Raw genomic sequence first — 23,663 nt, forward strand, 5'->3', positions numbered from 1 at the left:
CTAATAACTATTTTTTCCCTTTTATCCTCAGAACCCACTACTATCTACCACTCTGCAGAGGCAACCATTTTAATGCATTTAATGAGCATCTTTTCTTCCTTATGCTCTTGTACAACAGTATTTGCAGGTATTAATTTTAATTTATGTAATGGGATGACATTGTCTGTCTGTTCTGAGCTTGCCCATTTTCACCCAGGTGAAGAATTCAAGGTCTCCTGTGTCTGAGTGTCTGGTGCATGGACCTTCCAGGTCTGCTTAGTGCTCCATGGAGCACGTCGCCACTTGTCACATCCCCTCTTCCAAGGCGGACTCCATATGCCCCCATCTTCCACCCACCAAAAACACAGGCATCACCTCTGTATTGTTTCACAGACAAACTCATGTGAGAAAAGGTCTCCAGATATTGCTAAATGTCCCCAGTGGGGTGGGAGGAAATTTGCCCTCATTTCTAGAACCACAGGTATATGCCAGCTCCATCCCTTTCCTTTCTCAATCTGGTTCCATATTTCAGAAAGGGAATGTGGGAGGACTGGGCACAATTGAGACTTGGACAGGAGTCCCAGACCTTCAGGTACCCAGAGGATAGAAAAGCCAGAAGACATTGAACTTGGGGCATGTTCTGTTTCCCTGGTTGGGGTGGCAGGTCGGGGAAGTCATGGCAGGGCATCTATGATGGCCCTGATCCAGTCCAGGTGTGGAGACACTTTGGCATAGATAGACTGTGTGTTCCTGTAGGTACAATAGTCACCGGTCGATGCCATGATCCCTTGAAGCATGCCATCGCAGAGCAGTGGGGCCCCAGAGTCACCCTAGGAGCACAGCAGGAGACAGAACGAGAGGTCAGCTGGCCCCACGCATGGCCTGAGCAGCCCCGATTCTCAGACCTGGGCTGCAGGGCCCAGACAGCAACACCCAGCGATGGGAGGGGGTCTGGCCTGCAGAGCCCATGGGAGGTGTGGCTTCCAACAAGGGGACAGGGCATGGAGAGCCAGCCGATGGGGATGGAGGCCTGTGAGCACAGGGCCAGGCCCCAGGAGGATAGGACAGCTGGGAGGGACACAGGGTCCCCTCCACGACCCACCCCAGCCTCGGTGCTCATCTCAGGTGCCTCCTCTCCAAGAGGATTTCTCTGACTGGATGCCTTTGGGTACTGAGATGGAGGCAGGGGAGGGGCAGATGACTTCAGGGAGTTGAATGAGTGATGGGGGTCAGGTGGGCAGTGAGCTGGGGGAGGGGGGCTGGGCTGAAAGGTGTGCACTGCTGCCTTCCCTGGGTGCAGGGGTTCCAGGCACGTAGTAGATTCCCTGTTTATAGGATTTGTTGATGGAACGGATGGACTAGGCGTGATGTGGAGGAGGGAGGCTACATGGTTCCTGGAGGGGGTGGTGTAGGGAGGCAGAAAGGGGAGAGAGCTGTGAGGCTGGGGTGGGAAGGGGCCTCCAGCTGGGAGCGGTGGGGGCCGAGCCTGTGTAGCTCTAGGACACCAGCCCAGAATCTGGGTTCTCACGCCCCACCCTGTAGCACTGGGAGGGGTCAGCAGGAAAGCTCCTTACCACGCAGATATCTCTGGAAATATTCAAGTGGCCAGCACACAGTGTGAACTCCGTTTCCTTCCACTGAGCAGTACACTGGCCTAAGGGCAGGACTTCGAAGTCCAAACACTGAAAAATCTCAGTGTACTGATCTAGAGATCAAGAAGAGACAGGGCTGTGGCAGGAAAGTGCTGCAATCTCAGCCCTCCTCCCTCTACCCCAGGACTCTGGACACCTAGCCCCCTCCTCCCTCAGACACAGGGGTCTACCCACAGCCCCTCCTCCCTCAGACACAGGGGTCCAGCTGCAGCCCCTCCTCACTCAGCCCCAGCCATGTGGACTGCCCGTGCAGTTGGGACAGGCATACGTACGTAGTGAAGGATCCGTCATGCCCAGGCCAAAAATGGAGCAATTGCTCCCCAGGTGGGGCTCCCGGCTGGGCAGGGCCAGGACTCGCTCGGCCAGTGACATGGTGACCCGCTCTGCCAGGAGGATCAGCATGAGGTTGTGGCTCACATCCTTAAGCTCCACGAAAGACTTAGACGACTTGAAGAGAGGGTGTGTGAAGATGAGGCTGATGCGGGCTGCCTGGGCCTCCTTTTCGAACTCTTCGAGGTTGTGTCGGCCCAGCCAGACCTCATCTTGGAGGCTGAGGCAGGAGCATGTGGAAAGAGGAGAGAGGGGGGCAGGGGGAGGGCAATGAGCATGAGGGGAGTCCCAAAAAAAACAGAGAGTGGGAAGGCCCTAGAGTCATGGAGAGATGGAGAGCGTGAGTGTGACAACAGCCAGGTTGAGACCGGCAAGGAGGGAACATCAAGAGAAGAGGGGGGTAAAAAAGACCAGAAAAGGAGATGGGAGTGGGAAAGGTAGGGCTGAGGAGAGTGGAGGGAGCCAAGGGACAGGGGGAGAGAGAGAAAGGTGGAGAGTGAAGGAGAAAGGGAAGGAGATAGAGTGAAAGACAGAACAGACAGGAACAGAAATGACAAAATGACAAAGACAGAGGAAGACCAGAGAGCATGAGAAATGGGGTGGAGGCCATGAAGGTGAGAGTGAGAGAGGAGGGAGGGAGGGGAGGGGGCGGGTGTGGGGGCCTGAGACCAGACTCAGCTGCCCCTGGGCTGTGGAGCTGCTTCCCAGCAGGCTGCGGCCTGGCCCGCAGCCCAAGGTCGGTGTCCCCTTCCCTCCACAGCACCCTCCCTCCCCTCTCTCATCCCTCTGCTCCTTCCTCCTTCCTGCACCTGTCCCTGCTCATCTGCACCTGATCCAGCCCATTCTCCTCTCCTTCAAATGGATTTAATTGTTCCCGAGGCTGTGGCCAGGAAAAGAGAGACAGCAGAATCTGCTCAAACACTACACCCTGGGATAATTTTCCCCATTGTGTCTGGGGGTTCCCCTGAGGTGCAACCTGTGTGGTGAGTTCAGTAGTGAAGGGGGCAGGGATGAAGCAGAGCCCCAGAGAGAGGAGGGTGACACCTACATGATGGAGATGGGGAGACAGAGAGACATGGAGACAGAGAAGAGAGAGGGAGATAGAGTCCAAAATGTGCTCACAAGGGGAGAGACTCACAACCAGAGCCAGTTATTGAGAGATGCAGGGACACATGGTGACAAAGAAATAGACACTGAGAGGGGCCTCAGGTGGACATGGAGACGCTGTTCTGGGCTCCCCCAGACCCATCTCTGCCTCCTTCCCTGCCACCAGGACCAGTCGACCCTCCCCAAACCCAGCTGCCTTGTGCTTCTCTAAAGGAACGTCCCACAACTTGTTCCTCTGGGAGCACAGAACACCCTTCCCCAACCACCTTACCCCTACTTACAAATTCTGACAGTCAGCAGATGTGAGCACCCATTGGGGGTCCACCAGGACGCCCACACACTTGAAGGATTCTTGATCGGCCACAAGAACCATCCAGTCGTGGTTGTACTTCATACAATCTGAGCCTCCCTTGATCGTGGACTGCCTGAGAGGCAGGGCACCTGCGGAGGGCGTGTGGGATCAGGTGGGGCTGGGGTGTCAGGAAGGGCAGGAGTGCTGGGCCAGGACAGTGGGCCTACTGTGGGGTAGGAGGGGCACGGGGGGCCAGGGAAGGAGGCTGGGGGTCCTGGTAGATGGGCCAAGGATATGAAAAGGGCACAGAATTTAGAGCTGCCCCTGGGATTGTGAGTCCCTGATGTCCTGGCAGGCGAGGCTTTAGGCTCTGGAAGCCCCCAGGAATCAGAAGAGAAGATGCCAAGACGTGTCCAGGAAGGCCTTGAGCCTCGAAAGTCAAAATATTAGGGTACTTAAGCCTGTGGTTTCAATGAAGAAGGGTTTCCAGGCAACAGGGATAAGGGCCACAAGGGAGTGGGTCAGGGGCTGGGAGCTGAGCCATGGGTTGAGTCTTAGGGGTTCCAGGCTGAGAAAGTAATCAGGCCTGAGTTGGCCTGTTGGATTCTGAAAGGATAGAGATTTAGGGTGTCAATGCTAAGGCCAGAACAGAGCGTCTGGCTGAGCGTGGAGTGATTTGAGATTTGCTGGATTGGGCCTGGGAGTGATCCTCCGGGTTGACAAGGAGGGAGAATGAGGGGATTTCAGGTAAAGTGCTGCAGGAAGAGTTTAGGGTTATGGGCTGGGGCAGAGATCCTGTGAAGCTCCAAAATCCTGTGTTACTGGAAATGGCACAGAATGGGAAGGGTCAGAAACTGTGGAAAAAGGGAATGAATGTCATTCTGGGATGGCTGAGAGACAGTCTGTTTTCCTAGAAGGAATGGGGTCATCGCCTAGAGGGACCGGAGACATTTGGGGTTCCCTAAAAGCACAGAGACAGGAGAGGAAAGTGCCAATCAAGCGTTAGGAAGAAGTAGAGGATGTACTCAATATGGAACCACATATTAGGGTACATGGGTGAGGTCGAGACAGGAAACTAGCTGGGAAGGTAGTGGGATCATAAGGATCCCCCAAACCAGAGATGACAAGGAGGATTTGTAGGTTGCTCAAAGACTGGGCTTTAGGGAAGGAAAGAAATTCTAAAGGAGCAGAGAAGAGGGTAGGGAGCCTGGGTGTGTCCCCAGGAAGAGATGTCTGGGGGTGCAGCTGGAGAAGTCAGAGACAAAAAGTGAGACAAGGTGGGAACTTGCAGAAGCCCATAACAAATGTTTTGATCAATCAGGAGCCACCAGCCACATCATATGGTAAAGAGAAGGGTTATCTGGTGAAATATGGGTTTTCTGAGAGAAGAATTTGGGAACGACTAGTGAAGGTTGGGAACCAGGTTCAGAGCCGACAGAAGGATGGAAAAATTCAGCAGAATACAGTGGATTTAGGGGGGCAGAGGAGCCAATCCATTTGGCATGAGAGAACTAGGAAACAGGAAGGGCTACTCAGAGTCCCAGAAACTGGCGGGTTGGGGAAATTCTTGGAGGAGTTGGAGTCCCTACCCCATTAGATGAAGACATAGAAATGGCAAGACTTTGTTACATTGATAAAGTACCAGTCACCTAGAATTGTCTGAATTAAAGTAGAACATTATGGGAATTACCGGAGGGAGCAGGGACCTCTTGTAGGAATGGAGACTCTGACAATGGAGGGTCTGCGGGTAGGCATTTGGGGTAGGGCTGGGGGGGAGAGGAATGAAGCTGGTACTCTGGTCTCAGAGGAGACTGTGGATGGAGAGAGACACAGTGTGGGGTGGTGGGTGGGAAGGAATGAGTTCAGGGAGGTGAGGGCTCAGGGGACCTGATCCACCTCCCTCACCCTCCCCACTCTGTCTCACCAGTCCCCCTCATGGAGAGTACGAGGCACAGAACTAGGAACCCCATGATGTCATAGGTTCCCAAGGGCAGGCAGGCTGTGGGTGAGGAGCTGGAGATGGAAGCCTTTTAAAAGTGCTCTTGAAACCAGGGGCCCTCCCCTACCGAGCTAACACCCAGATGCTGGCCAAGGCCCTTCCCATTATGCTAGGGGCTGGACAACACTCTCCCATTCCAAAAGATGTGGAAGGGCAAAGAAAGACAGCCCTTGGTGTCCTCGAGGTTCTACATCATGCTGGATGCATTCCAAGGGGATAACACCAAATGGGCAGGGCCTGTGGCACTTGCAGTCTCACTCTTGGGAAACAGTCAGCAAGGACAGGCACAAGGGGGAAAAACAGGGAATTGGAGAGTCATTGATTTTCCAATACAAAGCCTTACATGCTCACATCCTAATACAATGCATGGCATATCAAGACCCAGTAAAATAGGGGCAGTGACTACTGAAAGAGGTTGGGTCATTGATGGGCCCTTGATACTGATTACTATACTTATGCACCCTTACTTTGAAATTGAAATTTATCCTAGTATTATAAGGTGCCTAAGAGTTACCTCCGAGAGCCTCCAGGTTGCTCATATGTGGCCTCTCTCTAAGCCAAACTCAGCATATAAATGCATTACCTTCCCCCCAACACGGGACATGACTCCAGGTGGTGAACCTCCCTGGCACCAAAGGATTGCTACCATGCACCAACAAGCAATGCAAATGGACAAAGACCTTGACCAAAAGGGCAAAAAGGTAAGCACAAGTGAGTTTATATGGCTAAGAGACTTCAAAATGAGTCGGGAGATCATTCCAGAAGTTACACTCATGTATGTCTCAGCAGAAACTCATTGTTGCCAAAGTTAATATTGCCTCAAATATTGGGGTTCTTGATGGTTTAGAGACACTATAGGCAGGACAGACAGCTCAGGAGTTTGGCACCCTGCCAGTGGGTCCTACTTTGGAATTTATGCTCCCCAGTGTGACTGAGTCGGATTCAGTTGAGGTTTTCCTACACATGGTTCTTCTGCCCCTTCTATTTGAGCCTTTCATTAGTAATAGAGTTGATAGGTGTATGTCCAAAAGACTCAAATATTTGGGCAGTCCATGGGCCAGTTTGGCTCTGAGTTTCAAAAGATTTGTCACATCTACGCTTCAGTTCATTGGGCTCACCCTGGACAACTAACAAGGAGATGATGATGGCAATGTCCGTCCCAAAGAATAGAGAGAGCCTGAAAGTGCAAGCAAGATAATCCAATCCACCTGCCCCATGGGATAAAGTCCCTTCTCAATTAGAGCTGGGGGGGGGGGGGGGCGGGGCACTACCATCCCAGAATCCTTAGGATTGGGAAATGAATAGTGGACTAGAGTAGACTTACTTGGATCCTAGCATGGACTTATTGTTATTCTAGATATGGAAGAACTTTTCTCATTGATGTGGAGGCAGTGGCTACTGGAGCTTCTGAGGGGAGGTAGAGTTAAAAATAGATGTAATATGGGGGCATTTTCAGGACTTGGGAATTGTCCTGATTGACACTGCAATGATAGATACAGGCTGTTATATATTTTCTCATCAGTAACAAGATTGTGTGGAAAAGAGTGTAAATTATAATGTAAACTATAATGCATGCTCAGTTACAGTTTTCCAAAATGTGTTCATCAATGGTAACGAAAGTACCACCCTAATGAAGGATGTTGCTAATTTTGGAAAATGTGGGAGGAGTAGGGATTGGGGCATATGGGAATCCACTATATTTTTAGGTAACATTTATGTAATGCAAATATCTTTTTTTCACTTTTTATTATCTTTTTTTAAGAAACATAGATCACACAAAATGTTACATTAAAAAATATAAGTGGTGCCCATATCCCCACTTCCCACACCCCCAACTTCTCCCACATTAACAACTTTCATTACTGTGGTACATTTATTGCATTTGGTGGGTACATTTTGGAGCATTGCTACACAGCATGGTTTATTGATTATGCTATAGTTTACACTCTCTCCCAGTCCATTCAGTTGATTATGGCAGGATATATAATGTCCTGCATCTGTCCCTGCAATATCTTTGAGGATAACCCAAAGTACTGAAAATGCCCCAATATCCCACCTCTTTTTCTCTCTCCCTTCCTTCAGCAACTCTCATGGTCACTGTGTGGAGTGGACATCACCATCCCAGGGCCCTCATGATGGAGGAATAAAATATGGATTAGAGTGGACTTACTGATATTCTATGTATCTTTTAAAACATTAAAAAGTGTATAAAAAAAGAACCAGTGCGTTGTCACATACAAACAGATGTGTACTGTTAGGAAAGATATGCTTCAGCTTGAGTGAGGACCTCCTGTATACAATGCCTCTGCTTTCATACTAAGCTAAACCTGAAAACTTGACCAAACCCAAATGTGATGGTTGGAGTTATGTACCCTACAAAATCATGTACTTAAACCTAATCCATTCATGTAAGTAGGACCATATGATAAAAACCCCAATCAGGATGGGTCTTACTCTATTACTGGAGTCCTTTATATGCCAAAGGACATTCAGACAGGCAGACAGCAAACCACAGCAACCAAGAGTTGAAGGTCAACACAACATTGAAGAGAAAGGAAAAGTCAAGAGAGGTCACAATGTAAGAATAACAGAACCGTGGAGTCTCTGGCAGCCTGCCTCAAACACTAGTTTTCTTGAGATAGCATCACCTTGATGACGTCTTCATTTTGCCATTTCCTATCCAAAAAACCATGAGACAATAAATTTCCTTTGTTTAAGGCAACCTATTGCACGGTATTTTCTTGATCAACCGAGAAGACAAAAGCACCAATCCATACCAAACCAATCAACTAAACCCAAATTAACACAGCCCAATCCAACCTAATCACAAGCATGCTCAATGCAAACCAACTCAACCAAATGGAGATGAACATAACCCAATCCATTTCCACCCCACACGACCCAAACCTGATTTAATCTGTACAACCCTCCCCCATGAACCTAACCTAACAGGACTACCACATCCTCCCACAAGATGAATCATACCTGAGCCCACCCTCACATCCAACACTACTCAATCCTAACGTCTATGTCCCCTGCATCCCTAGATAAGACTACTCCCATCCCAAATACAACCCCTATATTTTTACCATCCAGAAGCAAACCAAAGCCATATACATTTTCAACCCCAATGCATTCCATTCCAAGTCCAATTCGAATGCACCCCAATAGTATACTATCCCCACTACTAATCACAACCACAATTCCCATTCTCTTGGCCTTCCTAGTATATCTGTAACTCAGACACCAAAATTCTCAGACTGGAGTCAACCAGATCAAAACCCCTCCCCAGGTCCGAATCTATCCCAAACCTGCCCACCCCATAGTGTTCTTCGGGGGCCTTAAGGAGTCCTTCCTACAAGATGCTGCCCACATCGCCCATGTGGAAGAATGCAGCTAATCTAGAAGAGTCACTGAGGAGGAGAGTGGACGGGGCATGTACCTGCACTAGCCCACTGTGAGCTGTTAGCAGGTTACCTTGGTTTCTTGTTAATTTGTAGTCCACTGTGAGCTGTTAACTTGTTTCAAACCTAAAATAACTTTGGTTTCTCAGCTTACTAGAAGAAATTTGTGTTTTAAAATTGTTTTCTAGTCAGTACACAAGAATTATCTGGATTGAGAAATAGCCACATGGGGGTTTCCCCTAGGAGGAGGGGATAAAAAAGGGAAAGAAAAAGGGGAGGGAAGGGTGCTGGGCAGGGAAGTAGGGTCTTTGTGCTGTAGGGCAGGTCCCTGTCTATGGAAGAACCAGTGCAAATCCCCAGCTGCAGCAGAGCCTGATCTCCAGCCTCTAACCTCCTCTCCTGTTGCCCCACAGCAATATCCCCTTGTCCTCACTCTCTTTTCTCTCTCTCACCCCTCACTTCATCTTTTCTCTGTTTCTCATTCTCCTCCTTACTTATCTGCCCTTACTCTTGTTGCTCATTTCTCATGCTCCCTCTTGATCTCTTCTTTCCAATATTGCCCCTTGCCTTTGTCTATCTCTAGCTTTCTATCGTTTCTCTTTCTCACACTGTCCCTTGGCTCCCTCCATCTCTCTCTATTCTTCCTCTGTCTTTCTCCTTCCCTCTATCATTTTATGCTCTCCTTTACATTCCACTTCTTACCCTCAGCAACTACTCTGATCACTTTCTCCACATTGATGCTACTATTTCTTCCAACTAGTCACAATAGTTCTATGGTAGAATACCAATAAGTCCAATTGAATCCATATTTTATTCCTCCATCCTGTGGACCTGGGATGGTGAAGTCCACTCCACATTTATATCGAGAGGGAGATTAGATTCCACATGGTTGAGGGAGTGCTGAGTTCCTAGCCAGGGGAGCTCTGTCACATTCCCCAATGGAACAGCAACAACCCCCCAGAGGACCTTTTGTCTGTCACTTTCCATCTTTGCTCTCTCTTCCACTGGCCCTTGGCTGCCTCCATTTCTCTTCATCCTTGCCTTTCCCACCCCCATCTCCTTTTATGCTCTTTTCTACCCTACTTTTCTCTCCGACGTTCACTCCCTATCAGTCTCCACCTTGTTTTCTCACTCACTGTCTCCATCTCTCCATGACTCTATGACCTTCCCACTCTCTCTCTCTCTCTTTGGGACCCTCTCACATGCTCACTGCCCTCCCTACCTGCCCCTCCTTTTTCCTCCTCTTTCCCAGGTACCCCAGAAACCTCAGAGATAATGCCGTCTGACTGGGCAGACACTTCAGTCAGTGTAAACACTCAGGCTGATATGTCCACATCAGCCAAACCTTCGTCTATCGTGAGTTCCAGTCATGGATACAAGACTTTGACTTTAGCTACGACCTCATGCTGCTCTGCCTTGAGGAGCCCGTTACAATGACACATGCCGTGAGAGTCATGGCCTTGCCCACCAAGGTGCCACGAAGTTCTGGAAGTCCTGGGCTGGGGCATGACAGCTCTTTTGTGTATGCCCAGGTCCAATTGTACTGGGGAGCTCGTATTCTGGGTCTGGGGGAGAAGCAGGCAGGGGGCCTGGATAGGTGGGTCTGAGGGAGGAGGTGGCCAAGTGTCCAGAGTTCTGGACCTGAGTAAGGAGAAGGCTAGGAGCCAGGTGTTTTCTCCCACAGTCATGTCCTTTGACAAATCAAACCCTGATGTTCTTAATTGTGTGGGCGTCATAGACTGGCACTACAACAAGTGTTCAAGCTTGCGGACTGTGACAAAGTGCACAGCGTGTGCTGGGCAAAAAATGGCTCAGGAGACATCTGCATGGTGAGGAGCCTTCCTGCTGGCCCCTCCGGGTGCTATAGGTTGGGTGGAGTGCAGGGACCCAGATTCTGGGCTGGCGTCCTTGAGCTACATAGGCGTCAGCCTCCACCACACTCAGCTGGAGGCCCCTTCCCACCCTAGATTCACAGCTCTCTCCCCCTTTCTGCCTCCTTAAACCACTCTCTCCAGGGATCATGCGCAACTTGCTCCTCCACATCATGCCTAGTTCATCCTTTCCGCCCTTCAACGCATGTATACTGAGAATCTACTACGTGCCTGCAATGTCCCTGTGCACTGGGAGGACAGCAGTGCACATATTTCAGTCCCGCCCCCCCACACCCACCACCCACCCGACCCAATCACTCATTCAACTCACAGAACTTGCCCAGCCCCTGGCCTGAGCAGACATTCCTTGGCCCCCAAAGCCCAGAAGTAGAAGGGTGTCCGGCTAGAGAAAAGTTTTTGGAGAGGCGGCTTCTGAGATGAGCCCAAAGGATGAGGAGGGTCCTGGAGAGGACCTGCTCCTCCACCCCACAGTCCTGTCCTCCAGACCCTGACCCTGTGCTCAGGTGCAGCCATTGCCATCGGCCAGCTCTGTAGCTTCTGTCCCCTGATTAGAAGCTCCACCTCTCATGGACTCTGCAGACCAGTCTCTCTCCTAATGCTGGGACATCTCCATCTGTGACCTGGAATACAGGTCTAAGAACCGGGGCTGCATGGGCAGAGCCTATGGTTGATTGACCCTTCCCTCCCTCTCCTGCTGTGCTCCTGGGTGACACAGGGAGCCCATTGATCTGTGATGGCATGCTTCATGGAATCATGGCACAAAGTCATGCCCAGTGTGACAAGGGCCAAATATCTTCTGTTTACACCAAAGTGTGGCCACACATGTCCTGAATCAAGACTACTATATGGGGCAACCCATGATTACCCCTTTCTGCCACCAGTAATCCCCAGCAAAACTTAACATGCCACAAGTTCTGGTGTCTTCTGAACTTATATTCTCTGTGTACTTGAAAGCTTGGAACTCCCTGGACAGGGTTAGATCATGCCCAGACCTACCACAGTCCCATCTGAGACATTCAATCAAGAACACAAGGAAGCAGACTTGGCCCAGTGGTTAGGGCATCCGTCTACCACATGGGAGGTCCGCAGTTCAAACCCCGGGCCTCCTTGACCCGTGTGGAGCTGACCCATGTGCAGTGCTGATGCGCGCAAGGAGTGCCGTGCCACGCAGGGGTGTCCACGTGTAGGGGAGCCCCACGTGCAAGGAGTACGCCCTGTAAGGAGAGCCGCCCAGCGTGAAAGAAAGTGCAGCCTGCCCAGGAATGGCACCGTACACACGGAGAGTTGACTGACACAGCAAGATGATGCTACAACAAGAAATGCAGATTCCTGTGTGGCTGATAAGGATAGAAGCAGACAAAGAAGAAGACGCAGTAAATAAATACAGAGAACAGACAACTGGGGCAGGATGGGAAAGGGAGAGAAATAAATAAAATAAATAAATCTTAAAAAAAAAAAAAAGAACTCAAAGGAAAAGAGGCAGCAGGTAGGCACATGTCCATGGTTGTGGAAATGAGGATAATTGTGCCTCCGCCTTCTACTTGGGGCCACTTAGCAATGTCTGAAGACTGTTTCTTACATGTGTTTTTCTATGACACACTACAGAGATGATGGCTGTGTTGTTGGTGGGAGAAAGGTGGAGGCAGATGTCATGCCTCTTGGGAGAATGGATGCGTCAAGTGGGATCGTGCTCTATGGGGCACTAAGCAGAGCCTAGAATGTCCACACACCACACTTCACACAGAGGAACCTTGAAATCTACCTCTAGATGAAAAGGAACAAAATCAAAACAGATATACAGCATAATCCTATTAGGTAAATTAAATGTCACACCTGCAAATACTCCTTGTACAAGAGCATGATCAAGTTAAAGATGCCCATTAAATACTTTAGAATGGTTTCCTCTGGGAAATGGCTGATGGGAGTGGGTTCTGATGATAAAAGGGGAAAATTAGGTATAACTTCAAAGTGTGGTTCAAAGTTAAAAAAAAAATATTAGAGGGTCATGTCATGGGTTGCTTATTTCATATTCCATGAGTACAACTCATTGAACCTTCTGCCCATGAGGTACAGAAGAGATAATGAGAAGAGTCCAAAGAGAGAAAGATGCAAGAAGAGACATATCAGAGGGAAATGAGCCAAACCTTCAGAGACATCAGAGCAGAGAGGTGCCTGCAGAAACAAAGAAAAAGAGCCAGAAAGTATGAGACAAAACTTGACAGAGCCTAAGAGATTTACCACAGGAAAAGAGAGAAGAAGCATTGTAGAGAGACAGAGGAAGTATGGCAGAGAATCAACCAAGAGAGAGAAAAGCAGCCAACAGTAGAAACAGTGGAAGGGGCAGACACACAGGTAGACAGACAAAATGGCTGACCCTGAGGACAAGTAGATGGAGACAAATGGAAGAGGTCATTGTTGGAGGACAGAGAGAGGACGACAAAAGCCAGAGTCAGAGCTACCCAGAAAGTTGTTCTCTGAGGCTGAGGCATGGGTGGGCAGTCCAGGCCCCTGTGGGACCCTCTGGAAGTGTCCTACCTGCTCTCACCACCTGTGGGAAGAGCCTGAGATGGCAATTGCCTGCATGACACCCGGGCTGGTGTCCTTCAGGTGCTCCACCTGCCTAATGGGCACTGAAAGCTTCTTCAGAAAGGCATCACAGCCCCCACCCTTTCTAAGCTCCATCCCTCCAGTTTCTCCCTGCAATGTCCTCCTCCCCATGTACTGGGTGCTAGTAATGCCCTCAGTTTGGTCAACACTAGGAAATTAATGATGTATTAAGATGTTCCTAGAAAACATTCCTTAAGGTTTTTCTTATCAGGCATTGTTGTAACCACCCCAGTCTGGCCTAGAGGGTTTATTTTTCAATGTCCTCATTTTAATGAACTGATCATACATTCCAAAAAAAAAAGCACAAATCAGAAGTCAGCAGCAAATCCTGTGCTGCCAAAATTGCTGTGAAGAAAAGAATCCCTGCCCTCTCAATGCCCTTCAATGCCTCGGTCTTATCCCGAGGATCACCTTGTCTTCCTCCCAGAAGCCCCTGCATGCCCCTTCCTTATCACTTTGTCCCCTTGTTCCCTTCCCCCTACAGTGCACTCTCCTTGCTAGTGCCTACTCTGTGAATTCTCACAGCAACCCCTTTCTTGTGTCACTTCTACCCAATTTATAACTCAGAAAAGTGAAGCTCAGAGAAGTGCAAAACCTTGCCCAGATGTACCGAGATATACCTTTGAAGGGACAGTACGAAGAAATGAATCCCAAGGTGTCTACCTTCCTATCTGCTCCTGGCACTTATTGGATAAGCTATGTATATCAATTCACCCTCTTAAGTGGCCCTAGAAAACCTTAAGAAGTGGACCATATGATGTCTGTTTTGAAGAAAATGAAACTAAGGCCTAGAGAACTTGAGTCTTGCCCAAGGTCACCCAGCCAGTCATGGGTGCAGATTAACAGTTGTGGGGGCAGGAGAGCCCGAACCAGGCCGTCCTGGTTACACATCTGCTCTGCATCTTCCTGAGTCACAGACTTTGCATAAGGGAAGGATGTCTTGTTATCCACATCCTCATCTGTGAAATGAGCTCCTAGCAGTCCTGGCTGTGGTGCCTCAAGGTCATGGAAACAGAGTCTGTTTTTAGCACAGGGTAGGTGATCATGCTGGAGGCCAGCCTTCATCAGGGAGCCCATCTTTGTGTGGTTTTTTAAAAGCATTTATTTTATTTTATTTTATTGATGATGTATAGATTACAGAAAGTGTTACATTAAAAAATACAAGAGGTTTACACATACCCCACACCCCACCCACCCATATCAACAACCTCTTTCATCATTGTGGCACATTCATTGCATTTGGGGAATACGTTTTGGAGCACTGCTGCACTGCATGGATTATAGTTTACATTGTAGTTTACACTCTCCCCCAGTACATTCAGTGGGTTATGGCAGGATAAATAATGTCCAACATCTGTTAGCATTCATTATTTACGTCCTTTTAGTATAAAAAACCCTACAATTTCATGCAGAGCACTCCCAGGGAGATCTGAGTTGTCTAGGCAATTGCTGAACCAAAGGGAACCATAGAATCCCTAAATGAGTAGATGATGTGTCTGAAGTACTGGAAGCCAGTGCCTCCAAGCTTGTGACTGGTGGCTGAGGTGCCATGTTTATTTAAGAGAAGTTGAACTTTTACATAAAAATCATACAGAAACACAGTTCCATTGCAGAGAGCTTTTGTAGAGGATAACCTTGAAGTTGTCTTTTCTGCCTAACTTTGAATAGTTAGAGTCAGAATAATTTTCAGTTACTACAGTGAATGAGATGCATAGTATAATACCTGCTGGAGAAAAGGCACTCACTGGGACACAAAGACTGATGATTGCAGGCAGAAAGTTTATTGGGAAGCTCTCCTAATGGAGAGGGTCTAAAGAAAAGACTTCAGCAGGCCCCTGGGAGGAGGAATAAGAATTTATATAGTGCCTTCCTAGGTGAGGAAATGATAGTCAATGGGAGGGGGTTGAGGGTTTGAGTAAAGTGCAGGGGCCAAAAGGAGGTGGAAAATTTCCCTTGTATGGCCTGAGGGTAGTGGGTAGGGAGTTATGTTTTTCTGGAATGATGGAGGAACAGGTGGTGCTTTGATCTGGAGGGAGGGAATGTCTCTATCTCACTTTACTCCCATTTCCACATGGTTTCTTTGTTCAACCTTCAGGGTTTCAGACACATATGCTATGAGGGTGGGTGTTGCTTGACTTTCTGCAAAGCATGTAAGGGGGAACTGAGTCACAGCTTGTTAATTACTGCAAAACTAGTGAGGGGGAACTTCTAACAATACTATTACATACATTTAATATGCCTGCAGAAAAACATTCATTCAAAAAGAGCACAATCAATCAATGCCCATGAAACACACTAGAAAGAAAATCACTGGGTGTGGGAAATGGGAGTGGATTATTGGCACAGAAGACTGAGTTAGGTTTTAGCTAAAGGTGTGAGTGGATTAATGGGCACTTGTCATGGGCAGCTGGTATAAAGAACCATGAAATACGGAGTGCAGTTAATGCAACACTCTGCCCATGAGGTCCAAAAGAGAGAGAATGAAGAGGTAATCAAGGTAAAAAAGAAAAGGCAGAGGACATCAGAGGTTCTAAGGAGAGGGACAGGAAGAACAGGTGTAACATGGGACATTTTGGGGACAATGGAATTGTCCTGAATGACATTACAATGACAGATACAAGCCATTAAATATTTTGTCAAAACCTTAAAAAAAAAAAGAAAGAAGAGGTAAGAGCTCCCCATGCTACTGGTCCTGGGGAACTGCACCATCCCTTATCGGCTTCCCCACACTCTACCTGTGTGTTTGCAACTTTCTAAAATTATCCAACATGAACAAACCATCTATTTGATAGTTAAAAATAAAAAAAGATAAAAAAGAAAGAAACAGGTTTAAAACACACATCAAGGAAGGGACACACCATCTAAGAGACAAAGCAACATAGACAGACCTGCAGGATCAAAGAGAAAATGAGAAGGAAAATAAAGTGACCCAGAGATTTTCAGATGGGAAAAAGAATGACATTTCCAGGAACCTACAGAAAGTCAGGGGCAGCTGACGGGGAGGGTTTGCGTCCAGGGGCCTGGATCAGGGGTCTCCCCACAGTGCCCATCACCCCGAATCTTCTTTCTCTGGGAACCCTGGATTCAGGCAATGGTCAGGGCTGATTGATGGATCAGATTGGATGCTCACTGCCTGACCTTCCTTCCCAGTGGCTCCACTGACTGGGGGATAGCACAGCCCAGGCTGGGGATGTTCCTGCTCCTCTGAGCCCTGGAGGGGGTAGCAGACTGCATTCAGCCAGCACTGGATGCTGCACTGACTGGTCTATATATCCCTCTGCCTCCCATGTGCCTGCCTCATCCTAGCCTCCCTCTGAGGTGCTGCAAGCTTCTCCCCCACCTCTGCTGCCCTTTCCTTATCCTGATAGCCGTCCTTCTCAGGATGGATCTCCACCACTGCCACTCTTCACGTCTCTGTATTTCTGCCTCTGATCTTAGGCTCTTTGTCTGCCTCTACCTGTCTCTCTCTGCTTCCCTTCAACTCTGAGTTTCCCTCTGTCCTTCCTCACTGTATATACATTGCACAAGCCTTCTGTATATGCCTCTTTTCTTAGACTACTCTCTCTAGCTCCCTTTATCTTCAATGTTCCATTTCCCACCATTCTCCTCTCTCCTCTCTCCTTCCCCCCCTTTTGTCTCTCCCCACCCCTACAAATATTCTAATTCTCGGGGTTAGGATCTCGTAGCCAAAAATGGGCAATTCATCGATTGGCCTCTGTAAGCCCAGTATTATGCATAGGGTCTAGAGAAGGGAAGTAGGAAGGAAAGAATGGATGTGCCTTGGGTAAAGATTCCCAAACTTACCTGCACTCTTATCTTCACTCAAGAGCTAGAATCTACTTGGCATGGTTCCTCCATGTCACAATTACCTGAGTGTGCATGTGTGAAATAAGAGGATGTGGACTGTGTATCTTTTGCTGTGACTCTTTTGGGCTATGCTTAGTCCAAGTCTTGATTTCCAGAAACTTGATTTATGGATTTTTAAAATATTTGTTCTTTTCTTTCCTTTGCTTTCTTTTCCTTCCTTCCCTCAAGGAATCCAATTATATATGTTAGATCTTCTTTGCTTGCATATATAGCATCTTTCTCACATCCTTTTTTGAAACATATTTCTGTTCAATTTTAATAGAGAAGAAAAGAGAGGTTTTAAAGCAAGGCCCAAAGATAAGTGGAGTCAAAGTCATTGTCACTTCTGAACTTTCCTTGTGGTGAGGTGAGCCATGTACACACATGTCTGATTTTCTGTTAAAGAATGTATAAAGCTGAGAGAGGTTGCTTGTTGCTCCAGGGCCTGGGGAGGTTTGTATACCCTGGGCATGTCAGGGCAGAGGAGATCTGAAATCATCATAAAGCTCTGGTTAAGAAGGTAGTCCTGGATGTGTCATCTACCTGCTGTGGGTCTTAGCTCTGCTTCTATACAAGCAAAACCAATCAGTTTAGTTCTCCACATAAATAGAAGTAAAAAAAAAAAGGGAACAAAAACTGTCCACATGACCACCTGGTCTGATCCAGCAAGGGCATTACACAAATGCTTTTTCATGGTAAAAAGCATCAGCAGACGAGATATAAAAGAGAATTTCCTGAACATGATAAAGGACGTATATAAAACACCATTACCATCACAATGGTGAATGACTTAAAACTTTCCACTAAAATCAGAAACAAGACAAGGGTACCCTCTTTGACCACTACTATTCAATGCTGTACTAAAAGTTTTAGACAGGCAATTACTTAGGTAAGACAAAAACATTAAAGGCATCCAAATTGGAAAGAAAGAAATAAAATTATCTCTCCTCAACAATCACATCAGCACATATACAGAAACCCCATAAAGAATCCACCAAATGGCTACTAGAGCTAATGAATAAATTTATTACTATTGCAGGACAGAAGGATCAACACACATAATCTGTTGCATTTCTATACATTAATAATGAACAATCCAAAAGAAATTTAAGAAAACAATTCCATTTACAATAGCAACCAGAAGAATGGAATAATCTTATCCAAAGAGGTGAAAAATTTGAACAGTGAAACCTACAAAACAACACTAAAAGAAATTAAAGAAGATCTAAAAAGAGAAAAGGCATTTCATGTATATGGATTGGAAGACAATGTTCTTACATGTCTACATGACCCAAATTGACCCATATCAAAATTCCAAGGGTCTTTCATGCACAAATGGAAGAGGCAATTGTTCATCTCATATGAATTGTAAGGAACCATGAATAGCCAAACCTGTTTTGAATAACAACAATTGTGGAGGGCTATCACTTCCAGATTTCAGAAAGAAATTGCTTTGTCACTGTACATACAGGGAAATACCTATTACAGGGATGAAAGGCAAATTATCAGCAACTCTCCTGGCAACTCTCTCCACATCAATGATAGAATTTCTCCCATTGCTAGAGTCACAATAGTTCTATAGTAGAATACCAGTACGTCCACTCTAATCCATATTTTATTCCTTCTTCCTGTGGATACTGGGATGATCATGTACACTACACCTCTAGCTTGAAAAGGGGCATAGGTCCCACATGACTGATGGAAGCGATTCTCCTGCTTGCAGTTGTAGGCTCTCTTGGTTCCCTGGTGTGGTGGTTGACCATTTTCACCTTCCTCTTACCTGATTTGGGTAACTCCACAAACCAGAGAGTAAGTGTTGCAACTCTGCCGAGGCTCAGGGTCCAGTTGGCACATGGCCAGTCCAGAGAATCAAATCTCCTGAGGCTATACCAACCCCAGCAGCAACCACAGGTTCAGTAAAAGTGACAGAAGAGGCATGTGTAGAAAGGTTACATGTAAGTCCAACTCCATCACATTCAGGAGCACAAATTCCAAAGCAAGGCTCATTGACAAGGCACTGAACTCCAGGCCCATCTGCCATGATAGTAGAACCTGTGTGTCTCCATAGCCCTCAGGAGCACCAGTACCTGGGGTTGTATCTACTCTTGCTGTCTCTGGGATTCTGCAGAGATGTGCATAAGTGTGACCCCTTTGATGACCTCCTGACTCATTTTAATATCTCTTAGCCATATAAACTCAATTATCTTTACCATTTCCCCCTTTCATTCAATATCTTTTTATAGTGGCATCACCAGTTGGTGATTGGAAGTAATCCCTCAGCACCAGGGAGGCTCATCCCTGGGAGCCATTCCCTTGGTGGGGGGGTGAGGCAGGGAAGGTAATGCATTTACATGCTGAGCTTGGCTTAGAGAGAGGCCACATTTGAGCAACATGGAGACTCCCAGGAGGTAACAATTAGGCATCCTGCAGATCTAGGTCTAGTTGAAATTTCAGGCAAGCAGGCTCATAAACATAGTTGTCAGTATCAAGGGCTCATCATTGGACCATCCTTCTCTGGTCTTTGCCCTTGCACTTGGAAATTGTTGCTGTTCCTTTGGGGAATGTGACAGAGCTCCCCTGGCTAGGAACTCAGCACTCCCTCAGTAGTCATTTGTAAGTGTAACAAATATGAAAATAACTAACAAATATCTGAACATTTTTATATAATCTATATACCTGCCCTGGAGAACTCCCTTCCAACCATGTGTCTCCCATCAATAACATCCCACACCAGTGTTCCTCCCCTGCCATAGTTGAACGTCGATGTGGTCCAAAACTTCTTCAAATATGAAGCCTAATATATTGCCCAATTGCAATTAGTAGGAAAATGAAATAGTAACAATAGTGTTAAAGATTAGAAATAGAATATATACTAATTTAGAAAGACTAAAATAAAGTAAAAAATAAATTGTGGTATTAAAATGAAAAATATCAAAAAACTTTGTTTTGGAGGTGGGGCAAGATGGCATCTGAGTGAGTGCACCTCATAATCTCTCCTGCAAAGAAGAAGCTAAGTAGGGTTGGAATCTTGCCAGGGCAGGCTCTTTTGGGGGCTTGCAAGGCAGGAGGTGTATGGACGTCGATTTGGAGAGACCGTGTCAGAAGTAGTGCTTGCTAAAGGTAGAATTGTGGGTTACTAGCACAGAGGTTGGAAGTTGTGGGGAGGCAGGACCCTTCCCCCTAGGGCTGGCAGCTACAGTGTTCCCTGAAAAATGTTGGTTGTGCAGTGGCATCCCCAAGCCCCATGATCCCCAGATGCATGGTCCCCAGGTCCGTGTCCTCTAAGTCCCCATAGCCCATGTTCCACAGACCTACATACACTGAGTTTGCAATATTCCAGACTTCCCTTTCCTGAATCCACACTCCCAGAGGTCCAGGATTACCCTAGCTTTCCAGTTTTGGACTGACTCTGTGAGTGGGAGGGATTTGGTGGGAGGTGCAGAGGGGCCAAATGAGTGCAGTTTCAATTCTGTGCCCCCCCCCCTTTTTTTCTTCACTTGGAGGAACATACCAGCTGGCTTGGGGAGAGCCTGGAAGGAAAGGAGGGGTGAATCTGCTGAAAAAGCCCAATTTACCTAAACACCCTGGGATAGGAAACTTGGTCTGGGAGAAGGTGGTGTCAGAAAATCAACTAGCCCTCCTATAAAACACCTAAGGGAGAGGGACTGTAGGAGGTGCTTTCCAAGCTTTCAATAGCATATTTGGGGTTCCTGGTGAGGTGTGGATGCTCTTTTTCTGGAAATTAAGAGTCATTGTTTTCTGTGCTGAGCTGGTTCAACAAGAACCCACTTGAATCTCCTACCTGAAATCTCAGGCAGCTTTTCTGCTGCCTTGGGAGAGAGGGAAGTGAGGAAGGGAGAAAAGGGGAACATCAGCTTCCTAAGCATTTTATTTAACTGCAAAGAAGATTCCTTGCTTGAAACTTTGCCTGGTATTTTGTTGGTTTGTCTTCTTGTTTTTCCTTCCTCTTTATCCCCCCAAGGCCCTTTTCTCTTTCTTTCTTTATTCTTTTTCTCTTTTTCTTTTTCTTGCTTGCTTCCCCATCCCCCATTTTTGTCCCTTGTTTTCCCTTTCTTTCTAGCTCTTCTTTTTTATTTATTTTTTATATTAGGTGGAGCAGGGAGCAGTTCACATTTGCTGTATTTCCTCATCCTCCATTTTCTCTTTTCTGTGTGTATTGATTTTGACCACCTACACTATTCCCTTTCCCCCACATCTTGCTATCCTCCATCATCTGCTGTTTCTCTTACATTCTACTTCCCTTTCTTTGGCCCCCAAATTGTCTGACACTTTATTTCTATTACCTTAGTTCTGTTTTCTATCTCTTATCCACTCTTGATATTATTGTCTTTCTTTTCTGTCTCACTCTCTCATGAAAACACTGGTCTTTTAATTCATACTATATTCCTCCCCATATTCAGTTGACTGTCTCATTATAGGTACTCTACCTATTGCTATAACTCTACACAACTTACATGAGTCTAATATCCATTCTCCTAGATCTCACATTGTTGCTCTGTTAACATTTATTACCAATACTACTTTACACATTTTCTTTTCTTACTCATTTTGCTTTCCCTGGCCCTAATATTTTCCTTCAAAGTGAACTTAGCCAGCAACAAGAAAATAGAGTAAGAAGAATAAACTGACAAAGAGAAGACATAACACTTATGCACAAACAACCACCAATTAATCCCCAAGAATAGACAAAGAAGCTAAGGAGCTGCTTAAACCCATCAAGATAAAATGATGACCAGACAGCAACAAAAAACTATAAACCAAACCAATAATCAGGAAAACATGGTCGAATCCAGTGAACAAACCAAAAACCAAGAAGAGGAGCAGAACACTGGACAAGTAATTAAAGATCTCAAAACATATATTAGAGACCAACTTAATGAAGTAAAGGAAGAGATTAACAATATGAAGAAAACACTTGGAGAGGAAATTGAAGACATACACAAAAAGATAACAGATATGATGGGAATGAACACCACAGTTCAAGAAATCAAAAATACACTCAGCAAATAACAGCAGATTAGAAGAGGCAGAGGAGAGAATTAGCAATGTGGAAGACAGTACGTCTGAAATCAAACAGATAGTAGAACTGATTGATAAAAAGATAGAAAAAATCCAGCTGGTCTTAGGGACCTGAATGACAATGCAAAACACACAAACATACATATTACAGGCATCCCAGGAGAAGAGAAGGGAAAGGGGACAGAAGGGGTGTTGGAGGAAATAATGACTGAAAAATCCCCAAATCTACTGAGAGAGATGGATATACATGTTGAGGAAGCACAATGCACCCTAAACAGCATAAATCCCAACAGGCCTACCCCAAGACATCTACTTGTCAAATTATACAATGCTCAAGACAAAGAAAATTCTAAAAGCAGCAAGAGAAAAGAGAACCATCACATACAAGGGATTTCTCATCTGAAACCATGGAGGCAAGAAGGCAGTGGTATGATATAGTCAAGGTACTAAAAGAAAAAAATTTCCAACCAAGAATACTCTACCCAGCTAAACTAGCATTCAAAAAATGATGGAGAGTTCAAAATATTCACAGATAAACAGATTTTAAAAGAGTATGCCAACAAGAACCCTGCCCTTCAAGAAATACTAAAGGGAGTTCTGCAGAAAAAAAAAAACAGGAGAGGCAGAGTTGGAGGAGAGTGTAAGAGCAACAAAAAAGACAAAGAGAGAAGGAAAAAACAAAAAACAAAATATGATAAACGCAAGTCCAAACAAAATATGGCAAACATAAATAATTCCTTGAAAGTAATAACACTGAACATCAATGGATTAAACTCACCTGTCAAAAGATTCAGACTGAAAGATTGGATAAGGGAATATGACCCATTTATATGCTGTCTACAAGAAACACATCTTAGACCCAGGGATTCATGGAGGTTGAAAGTGAATGGCTGGAAAACAATCTTACAAGCAAACAATAACCAAAAAAGGGCAGGAATAGCTATATTAATATCAGACAAAATAGATGTTAAATGCAAAGCAATTGTGAGAGACAAAGATGGATACTACATATTAGTGAAAGAGATAATCTTTCAAGAAGAACGAACAATCATAAATATTTATGATCATAACAAGGGAGCCTGCAAATAAATGAGGCAAACAGTGGAAAAACTAAGTGAAAGAATAGATGCCTCTACAATTATAGTGAGGGAATTTAATACACAACTATCAACTTTGGACAGAACATCTCAAAAGAGAATCAATAAAGAAACAAAAACTTGGAACAGTATATTAGAGGAGCTTGATCTAATAGACATATACAGATCATTACACACGAATACAGCAGGATATACAATTTTCTCAAGTGCACATGAATCATTCTCCAAGATAGACCATATGCTAGGCCACAAAGAAAGGCTCAATGAATTCAGAAAGATCAAAATCATACAAAATAATATCTCTGACCACAGTGGAGTGAAACTGGAATTCTGCAAGGGCCAGAGGCCCAGATTTCACACCAAGATATGGAAATTAAACAGCACACTCTTAGAAAAACTGTGGGTCAAAGAGGAATCT

General features: G+C 46.1%; 1 protein-coding gene across 1 annotated transcript; it reads right to left on the reverse strand.

Moving 5' to 3' along the window:
• Positions 1 to 1,853: 1,853 nt before the first annotated feature.
• Positions 1,854 to 5,330, reverse strand: LOC139436837 (arginine esterase-like). The gene is made up of 3 exons (XM_071209008.1): positions 5,285 to 5,330; positions 3,350 to 3,509; positions 1,854 to 2,181 (listed from the first exon to the last, which is right to left on the reverse strand). The coding sequence occupies exons 1-3, from the start codon at positions 5,328 to 5,330 to the stop codon at positions 1,854 to 1,856; spliced, it is 534 nt and encodes a 177-aa protein (XP_071065109.1).
• Between the last annotated feature and the right edge of the window lie 18,333 nt (positions 5,331 to 23,663).

The sequence above is a fragment of the Dasypus novemcinctus genome, chromosome 18 (assembly GCF_030445035.2).
Source record: "Dasypus novemcinctus isolate mDasNov1 chromosome 18, mDasNov1.1.hap2, whole genome shotgun sequence".
Classification (NCBI taxonomy): Eukaryota; Metazoa; Chordata; class Mammalia; order Cingulata; family Dasypodidae; genus Dasypus; species Dasypus novemcinctus.